Source organism: Suricata suricatta, chromosome 10, assembly GCF_006229205.1.
Source record: "Suricata suricatta isolate VVHF042 chromosome 10, meerkat_22Aug2017_6uvM2_HiC, whole genome shotgun sequence".
NCBI classification, from domain to species: Eukaryota; Metazoa; Chordata; class Mammalia; order Carnivora; family Herpestidae; genus Suricata; species Suricata suricatta.
The window spans coordinates 119,574,503-119,584,889 of record NC_043709.1 but is presented as its reverse complement, the minus strand read 5'-3'; the positions used below and the strand labels follow the sequence as shown (position 1 = coordinate 119,584,889).

Sequence of the window (10,387 nt, the reverse complement as noted above, 5' to 3'; positions counted from 1 at the left end):
GCTCCCGGGAAGGGTCTCCCGCGAAGGGCGGCCGGGCTCCCCGCCGTCGTCGCGCCGCTGCCGGCAACCCGCGGGCTGCAGCGAGAAGCAGGCCCCGGGAGAGCTCGTCGGCTCCCCTCCAAAGGGGAGGTGGGAACTTTTGAACCCTTTGCTTTAAAGTGATTGATCGTGTCCCACCAGAGAGCGGCCCCACCCCCTGCCCCCACCTCCGCCGCCTCCCCCGGTCACCTCGGCTCTACGCGCGCGAGAGGAGAGCGCGCGGGGCGCCAGGGTTGGTGCCTTTGGAGATGCGTGCCGCAAACGCGAGCATGTGGGGTACGAAAGCACATCGAGCACACAGAGCCAGAGCGGCTGTTGCGATTCTGGATGGATCCCTTGTGAGAACTCCTAACGGGAGGGTGGGTTCCTGCCTCCCTCCCCGCAGTTCTCTAAGGGAAAGACGCTAAGACAGCTTTTCCCATGGAACCGTCCCTGCCCGCCGGCCTCTCCCTGCGAGGAAGTCCTCGCAGGAGCCGGGCTCGGCACTGGGGACCTTCGGGGAACTCTGGGTGAAGGCTCGAGGCCTCCACGAGTTAAGCTGATTATTAATTTGGGCTGTTCGGAGCGAGTAACACACTTAACGCCTTTGGCTTTGGGGATTGTCCCGGAGCTGGGACCCCAAGCTTGGATGACCCAGGTCTGCGGATGGGAAATGCGAGTGGCCGAGACTCCCGGACGTGTCTGAGTGGGCTGGGCAGAGCTCCCGGGGCAAAGGTTGCCTCTTCCTCGCCCCCAAATAAATTCCTGGTTAACTAGTGCAGACTAAGTACCTCAGCATTCCTAAATGGGGTAAAATAGACGGGGTTGAAAGTGAGGGTATGCCAACCGGACTCAGACCTGGTCACACTTCTCCACCGGTGACCAGACAGGGTGCTTCAAACACGAAAATAGAAATGTAACATTCAACTGGACGAATTAATTTTTGACGGATTTACGGTATGATTTTCTTTCAAGCGGTATTCATTGGTTCCTTCGATCCGTAGTGCGGTCCAAAGACAGAAATATAAACAAGCACTTTCTGCTTTTCGGAAACCCCTTAACAGTATCTCCCAAAGAAAGATCAAGACACTTTGTGAATTTTCCCCAGATAATGCCTCATATTCCGAATGACTGATCAGAGAACTCCGGTATTGTTAAATAAAATGAGAGGAAGGGGAGTGACGTGGGAGTCGAACAATGGCATTTCTGAATCAGTTTGCTTGATTGACATTTGGGAGCTTCATGACCCCAGGGAATAGGACTCATTACGGTGAATACACCAAAACATCAACCAAGATTAGAACTCTAGATCCCGTTTTAATCCCATTTCAGTCTAAATTATAGTGGGAAAATATAAAATCCAAGAGAAGAGAATTACTCCATCATATATTGACCTAAAGTCTTAATTGTTCAAAAGGGGAAAGAAAAGTGGAAAACCGATATACTTTTCATCACTTTAGAAGTAGCACTGACGATTAAGTCAAGTGTAAAGGTTTGGCAGGGTGGATACTAAGAATATTTATGTGGTATAAAATATACTTATTAGGGGGAGACATACTGAAGAAATACACTGGGAGCTTTAGACATACTTGAGGAAAATAGACTCCTCCACCACTGGGTAAAAAAAGGGATCATCAGCAAATTGATGCTGAGAAAAATCAGATACCTTAAAGGTGGAGTCTAAATTTCCATGATTATTTGGAAGACTTCTCTATTTCTTGGGAGGTGATGTCTATTTTTAAACGACAAAAGTTGTGTAAATTTAACCCAGGAAATTGTTGAGAGCAGATCTTCAATTCAGGTTGGAGAAACAGAATGTGTGTGAGCAAAGTCTATTTTTAACCACAGAAGAGTGTGAGATACTGTGGGCTGTGTTCGATGGGAGGATGATCTGTGGCAACCTCACTCTACAAAAATTTTCCTTCTTCATTGGAACGTATCCTCAATTTTCAGAAACTTGAAAGACTGGAGATCTCCAGTACTATATATCAAATTGAACCCCCAGCACACAGAAGGACAAAGCTGTGACAAAACATATTGTAGTTATATTGTATTTTTTGGGAGGCAAATCACAGCAACGGGAATGTAACAGGAAGATATAAAAAACAGAGCATATATAAATAATGAAATGGAAAGGGTTGCTGCACACTATAGCTTCACATCTTATATTTTGAGGGGTGGATTTTAATGAGAAGCCTGTATTGCATGGGAACTGGGAATTATAGAAATTATTTATGCAGCAAGAAGGAACGAAAATTAATTATTAGGAGCTCAGTAATCACCAAATAAACTCTGAGCTTTGAGGTTAAAAATAGACGACTATCTTCATGTTCAATTATACAGTATCAATTACTAATACAACTGATGTTTCAGTGTCTCAATGAGACCAGATACCATCTTCTATGGAGATATCTTGGTATTAATTAATGACTGCTTTATTCTCATTATTCACAAGAAAAAATAGGGGTCGTGTCACATTAAAATTAAGATTATCTTAGTTTATCTGAGCTCTTAAACAAAGATCATTCAAAGTAATTATATTTTGAATTAACAGAGGTAGGCAATCTATCTCGTTATTTTTTTTTGTTCAAAGACAGAAAATAAAGATCAGAAATAGGCAAAGTTTCATTTTGAAGATAGAAAGAACCAAACAAACATGTCTTGACTTTTGCAATATTTCCCTTGCTAAAGGGGGAATGAGGGTAACGTAAAAGACGTGACTCTGCAAAGTCAAGTCCTTTTTAAAAGACTCGGATCGAAATTCTTGCTATGCAACAAGGATTCAGGTTTGATTAATTTTCTGCAAGCGACGTGACAGCGGTGTTTTAAAAGATTAATTAAAATTGAAGTGATACGGAGCAGGAATTCAACCTGCAGAGGCGTCCCTGGCGCCTTGGGGGGCTTTGCAAGACAGTCCCAAGCCCAAACTGCGGGCTTTCCCGAGCCTGGGACGCAACTCCCCGTCTCCTGGAGAGGAACGCGGAATTTGGCAGGGCGCCCGCCTGGCCGCCTGGCATCCCGAGCTGGCCGCCAGCTCTCGGGGGTGGGGACGGGGTGTGTCCCGGGGAACCCGCTGCCCAGAGAACTGCTGGCGCGGCTCTCGAAGAGCCAGTGAGGTCCAGGGTCACACCAGAGGCCGGAGGGGACTCCAGGAAGCCCCGAGCTGACTGCCCCAGGCCGTGTCCACTTCCCCCGTGGGGGAGAGGGGGAAACCTACTTTGGGCCCCGGCTCCTCCGGAGCCCCCTCTACGTCGCGAGCGTGCAGAGGGCGTAGGTGGCACTCTGAGAAGGCTCATTCCGAGCTGAGGGCGTGGAGGGCTCGGCTGCTGGGCTGCGGCCGCCCGGGGCCGGGACGTGGGCATGCCCGGGCAGTCCTGCCTCAACTTGGACTCGGGACTCCGGGAGGCGGTCCACGCCTGGGCCGCCCAGCCACGTCCTCCCACCTCTGCGCTCAGTCTCCTGCCCCAGCTTCCGTTCCCTTGCATCCCTGCCCTTTGGCTTCACTTAGCGACGCCTTGGCCCAAGTAAGAAATCAAGCTGAAAGCAACTGTAACTGTCCTCAAGAAGATACAATCGCGTGAGCCCTCGGGGTCGCGCGTGGCGGAGAGGCTAAGCGGGTGGCGGCCGAGAGGGCGGGTAGGGGAAGAAGGGGGCGTCCGTTTGCAATTCGCCTTCCCAGGGCACGAACTACGGTGTCTCCTTTTCTCCAACTGGGGAGGAACGGCGTCCCCTTCTCTCCAACCGTGGGGGCTTGGGTGCCGACGGGGAGGTCGCGCACGGCGAGGCCGTCGCCCCAAGGCTCTCGGGCGGGGGTGCGCGCCCCCGGGCTCCCGGCGACGCGGCGGGGGCGCGGGCCCGGCGGCCTCCCAGCTGGGGCTGTCCCTTCGCCCTGCGGCGGCGCCGGGAAACCCCTTCCTCGGTGGCGAGTCCCAGGGGTCGGGGCCTAAAAGGCTCCCTGGGGATTCTCCGAGCCGCGGAGGCGACGTGGTTCCTCCTCCCCCTCGCGTCTGCCTCTCCCACCCTCTTCCCAGAGACCTCAGAGGTGGCGAAGTGGGAAGGGAGGCGGGTAAACTGACGATGGAGGCCTGGGAGCGGGAGCTCGGGAGCTGGGGGAGTCCAGGTCAGAAAGGAAGCACTACGACGCGGAGGAAGGGGCGGAGGGGCGAGGAGGACTCCGCTGGGATGGGCTGAGGGTGGGGGGTGAGACGAGAGTCCCCTTCATTCCGAGTGGCGCAGGGGGACCTCTTCCCCGGGGATTCCCCACCCTTCAGCTCCCAACCTCGAGAACAAAGGGTCTGGGAAGCACGGTCGGGGTCGGGGAGCGGAGGTGGAGGGAAGCAGGAAGGCAGGCGGTGGGGGCAGGGGAGGGCGCTTCCCCACATTTCCTCTCGCGGCAGAATGACGGAAAGCTCCCTCCAGCAAACGCCTCACTGAGGCCGCTTCAAAATCCGGGAGGGCTCGGGTTCCTTACCTAACGGATGCACTCGCTCCCTTCCTCCCCCAGCGTCCCCACCCCCTCCGGGGACCGAGGCCCGCGGGCTGTGAGGCTGGCGGCGCGCCGCGGTGCGGGCGGAACCGCGGGGCAGCAGCGCCTCCTGCAGGTGCCTGGCGCCTCCGCAGCCGCCGTGCAGCGCGGTCTCTTAAGGTGGAACCAGCTTGGTTCCCCACCCGCGCTTTCGGCTCTTCCGCCACCGTGATTCCACCCGCTCCAAGTCTCCCTCGCGAAGCCGGCCTGACTGTCCAGAACTGTCGGAGTGTGTTGGTCCCGGCTGCTATTTCCTTGAGGCCTTGGCTCCATTACCTGCAGCACCTCGTCTGAGGAAGCCCGGGTATCGATTTGGAGAATCACAATTGGTACTTCTCCGCAGGTATAAACGGATGCGTTAAGTTACGCTTCAGGGCGGAAAGATCAAAACAGCGTTTCTTTAACCTCAAAGCAAACTTTTATTTTCGTTTATTAAAACCAGAAGCCTAGCACGAAAGGATCGGCGAGAGTAGACCTGACCAGGGGTCTTTCGGATCTAAGTATTCAGAATGAGACTGGCGGGTCAGAGGATCACAAGCGGCGCTCACACCCCGCAAACTCGTGGGCAGCCGCGGGCGCGACAGGCCGTGGAGGAACTGTAGGACTGCAGGGAACCCCTCCTCGCGCGTCTCCAGCGCCCCCCGTTTTCAGCCCACCCTTTGTTTAGTGAAAAGAGGGAACGCGGAGAGGCTGGAAGAGCAGTGTTTGTTTCTTTCCTTCTTTCTTTTTAACTAAATGTGCGTGTGCCTGTGAATTCACCGTTCTTAAGTGTCCTCAGCGAACTCGAGATTCCTGGGGGGAAACCTGCGAGCTCCGAGCAGGTCACGAACAAGCCAACTTTGATTCCGGTGCCATCTGCAGTAAATTCTCCTTTGCTCTTCCCTCTCTCCGCGTCGCGGAGAGGGGGCCCCCTGGGGGCTGCCTCCGGACTCCCGCACCCCCAGGACCCGCAGCCGCGGAGAGCTCTGGCTCGAGGGCGGGGGCGCCGGGAGGTATCCGGGGAGGGAAGGCGGGCAGAGGGCCTGGGGTGTGAGCTTTGCCTGCACTTTGGGAACCTCCTTTCCCCGGGGCGCGAGGCCTTGGCTCCGCCCTGTCCGGCCCCGCCCCGGGGAAGCCTGGCTGCGGGTGGGGCCGCCGCGGGGATAGTTCCCAGGGGCAGGTGCCGCAGGGTCACACCCGCCCCTGGGGTAGCAAACCGCAAGCGAAAGTCGAGAGGGGCTGGAGCTTTCCCCCTAATCCGTTTTACACTGTGAAAACCGCAAAGCTGTCGCCTAGGAGGCCACTTTTTTAATTGGGAGGCAAACACGAAAAACCAAAATAAACGCGCAAGCTGACTTTCTTTACCTCGGTTTCCTCCTCAACAAAAAGCTCGTTAGTTGTCGAAGAGGGAAACCGACGACCCCGCGCTCACGCTGACCCATTTCGGGGCCTGGCCCGGGGCGCGCAGGAGGCGGCCCGCACGGTGCCGCTCTCTGTCCCCACGCCCTGCCCGCGCGGACCCCCAGCCGCGTCCCGCCTGTCCGCGCGCCCCCTCCAGCCCCGTCGCGCGCTCTCTCGCTCGTGCAGAAGGGCAGGCGAGGGCACTTGAGTGTTGGAGGCTCGGAGCTCGTGAAATTGGCCCCGGGTACGGGTTCTTCCGGAAGAGCCGGGGCTTGGGCTGCCAGTCCGGGGAGCCTTCCAGGCCGAGCAGAAGGAGCATCTGCAGACGCTCGCAGCTTCCCCAGGAGAAAAGCAGAAGTTGGTAGACACGCTGCGGGGCGCCAGAGCTAACTCTCGATTTACCGCGTCCTCAGCCCCTTGGGGGGAACCCTCCAGAAAAGCAAGGAGAGCAGAGGACGTGGGAAACCGTGTGCGTCAGGTGGACCGAGCCCCAGGACCGTGGATGAGGTCGCCTTCCCAACGCCCTGCCTAGAAATTAATTTTTAAAATTTTGTTTTTAAGTCTTTTTTTTTTTTTTTTTTTTTTTTTGGCCAAACTTGTGGTCGTGGAGGTTGGAAAAGCGAAGTTTTAAAAGGAAAACCAGGAATAATGGAGTGGTCGAATTACGGAGTAGGAGGGAGGGAAGGAAGGATGAAGACTTTCCTTTGTTCTTAAAAGCCCAGCACCTTACCTCTCCCCCCCCATCGAAATACAGAGAGCAGTCCTTCTAGGGGCATGCTTATGTAATCAAGAGATGGCTGCTTATTAATTAGTTCACTTTTAAAGCATTTGCTGGGCTGAGCAAAGTTTTTAGAAGATCCTTTCTCACCCAGGCCCGATGTGAAGCTCAGTTCAATTTAAAGCATATGTAGGATCAAAATTTCAGAAGAGAAAACGCGTGTATACATCTATATGAAAATACACATGAAACAGGGTTTGTATCTCCTCTAGGCTTAGACAAGAGATTCTGTAGTAAATTACATGTGATGGCTGAGCTTTTTTCTGGTAACCTCTTGTCACCAGAGAGGCTACTGAGTTATCCTTCTCTCCACTCCCAATGAATCTACTGAGAGAGAGAACTCTAATTATGAGAACGTGACTGCCCCCCTTTCTGGTTTTCGTTCTAAACATCAACACACACGGAATATACATCCTCAGCAGACTTTCCCTAGTCAGCCCCTAATGTGTGATCTAGACCTCCATGCCCATGTTTTAAGTTCCCACTGAAGTTCAGAACACGGTTGAGGACCTACTTTGTTCTTCCCCGAGTCGTCGGCGTATCATCAGGGATCATTGGTAAACCAATAAAACAATCATCTTTGCTTTAAATTTCCTTGTGATTAAATAGAAAATAGCATTAATGAACCACTTGAACAGTATTTTTCATATCAAATGTCAACAAGTAAAACAAGAACCAGAGCTGTTCCAAATATTCAGAATGATGGCTTCTCATTTGCAGTCTTATTTGGGCAGAACTACTTCACATTAATGGAAGATTACTAAAAACAGTGCATGCATTCTATCTAGAGAGGCTTATTCGCTGAGCTTTACCTCTAACAGCTTAAGCTTTCTGGTTCAAATTACTCAAGTCATTTCAACTGAAGGAAGGGCTGGAAAATTAGGAACCATGGAATAATTTGTGTTTTGGTCTTTTCATGAAGCTTTAATCAAATCTGATTTTTGTGGAAATGAAAACAATACAATAATCCCTTTAAGTGATCATGTAGAATAATGTGTAATTGTTATTAAAAAAAAAAGTGTGCCCAGAGGATATTTTAATGAAATGAGATGAATACAAATACAACTATTGTTGATTTTCCAGTGACTTTTCTCTCTCAAGTGTAAGACACGCGGGACTCCAGAATATGCACTGTAGTGTGTTCTGACAATAACAGTGCTGTTTTTCTTGGAGGAGCACAGTTATCTAGGGGGCAATGCCAGAATCATTAGATAAGCATCATCTTTGCTAACACATCCTTGTCTACATGAAATTCCATCTTAGGAAATACGCAGGAATATTATATTTGTTTCAAAAGCTTGAAAATGCAATAGAATTTGAAATATTGAAAATATGATTCTTACTCTGTACCTTAGAAGTTGCAGAGGTATCTCTTTTTGAGATGACTTTAATAATGACCGACTTTAATAACGTTGGACCGTAAGGAAAGATTTCAATAGCAAGCAAGGGGTGATGAATGGACACAAGGAACAATGAAGCTATTGACAAAACATACCAACTTTTAGAATTCTATTTAAATTATTATTTTTCCTTCCTAGTGCAGGGGAAGACACCCAATTGCATCAGTGTTCATCAGATGCAGGGTAATAAAAATGTGAGCGACGGTCAATATACCGTGACTGTAATATGATTGTTAGTGCAGGTGGGTGAGTGCCCTGAACATTTGTTCCCGTTTGAAGAAGGGTTGTAGTCCTCAGTGGAGGTAGGGGAAGCTTGTAGAAAATTGAGGCCATGAAGGAGAAGAGGGAAAGAAGGTTAAGCAAAGAATAAAGCAAATTCAGTGATTAAACACTATTTGTTTTCTATTTTAGATTTGATTTTCGTCAGTTGTTTCTGCCAGCTATTTAGATGAAATAAATGGAATATCACTTAATAAGCAGATGCTCTGATACATTTTCTTCTGAAAGTGTCTGATTCCTGGCATCCAAAGGAAACTGGAATACAAGATAGTATTAGAACTTGAATTTGGTCTGCCAGAGTGAAAATTGGCCCCATTAGGCATCAGTCACAGAACTCTCACAGACCTGGCTAGGACCGTAGGCATGATATATCCAACTAGCTGACATAATAAAGTCTTAAGTAATGCTAGATGTGCTTTGGGAAACCATCCAGAGGGTTTTAATTTTTTTTTTTTTAACGAAAGTTTCCTACTTTTACAGTCCTCATAAATCTGGACCGAGCCTAATTTAGGTCACCAGGGTGAGTGAAACGTAACTGCCTGACCCTTTGGAAATAACATAACAAAAATAACTTTAAATGTGAAATATTCAGTTGTGCACCATCTTTAGCAAGGATTCATTCCTGGACATTTTTCTTATTTGCTTGCCCATACTTCCTTCTCATTTCAGATTTATAGTGCTCTGGAGAAACCCTTGGAAGAAGTGATAGATCTGACAGATGTACTATCCAAAAACTAAAAGTTAGCGTCTGACTCTATGAATAAAAATCTAAACAACAACAGCCACACACACATAAATCAACTGTATTTTAGATGAACATTTAGATACAGTATATTAAGAAGGAAGGGAAAATGTGCCTGTTATCCAGAAGTTCATAGTTTGTTAAATATAGGAGGGTTTCAAATAAACTCAATTGATAATACACATGTGGATTTATATATATAAACATAATGATCTTTTATAACTGTGAAAATATTTTATTGCTTTTATTAAATAATTATTTATCCATTATAAGAACTTAAAGATTACTAATAAGAAATAGAATATAGACAACAGAAAAATTAAATTTAAATTCTTTTTAATGATTCAGAGAGACCTGTTTTCTATTACTTTTTATCTTGGGCAGAAAAATTTGTCAACTTATTATTTGGCATCCAGTTCTCCTTCTACGTATTTTGCTTTCTTTACTTGTGAACAGATGTTATTAGCTAAGTTTAATAGTACCAAATACAGTAATCGTAAATCTCAGAAGTAATGTTTTGACATGAATAGTAATTCAAATTTAGAAGTATTTATGGGCAACCTGGAAATCTTACTTTAATTATTTTCTTATTACAAAATGTTTTTAATGTTTATTCATTTTTGAGAGAGAGAGAGACAGAGCCTGAGTGGGGGACAGCAGAGAGAGAGAGGGAGACACAGAATCTGAAGCGAGCTGTCAGCACAGAGCCAGATGCGGGGCTCAAACTCACAAACTGTGAGATCATGACCTGAGCCCAAGTTGGACGCTCAACCGACTGAGCTGCCCAGGTGCCCCAATTATTTTCTTATTCTTGTCTTGCCACCTGATTAGCTTCTTTTGTCCACAAATGGCGGATACCAATGTTTTTCAAGACGTGTAAAAACAAATGTTATCTTCAACAATTTTGGTAATTTGGGACTTGAACTGAGTCTTGAGCCTGTCCGAGTTCTTTAACAGATGGTTAAAGGTAGACAAAGTAGGTTGCATTTCTTTTGCCAATTAAGAAAAACATTGAGGAATATCTATGGGCTCCAAAAGTCATTGAGCAACAACAGAAGTGCCCATTAAAAGTTAATGGCTGGGGCACCTGGGCGGCTCAGTTGGTTAAACCTCTGACCTTGTTTGCAGCTCGGGTAAGGCTCTCACAGTTACATGGTCTTGAGTCATGTCTGTGCTGGCCACATGGAGCCTGCCTGGGATTCTCTCCCCCCTCCCCTCTCTCCAACCCTCCCCACTTGTGTTGTCTCTGTCTCCCTCAAAATAAA

At 48.7% G+C, this 10,387-nt stretch overlaps 1 protein-coding gene across 1 annotated transcript; it reads left to right on the top strand.

Moving 5' to 3' along the window:
• Positions 1-3,342: 3,342 nt before the first annotated feature.
• On the top strand, positions 3,343-5,297 carry LOC115304626 (protein CASC10-like). The gene is made up of 2 exons (XM_029954878.1): positions 3,343-3,542; positions 4,523-5,297. Exons 1-2 carry the CDS (start codon positions 3,379-3,381, stop codon positions 4,713-4,715), a joined length of 357 nt encoding a protein of 118 aa, XP_029810738.1. The 5' UTR covers positions 3,343-3,378; the 3' UTR covers positions 4,716-5,297.
• The last annotated feature ends 5,090 nt before the right edge of the window (positions 5,298-10,387 follow it).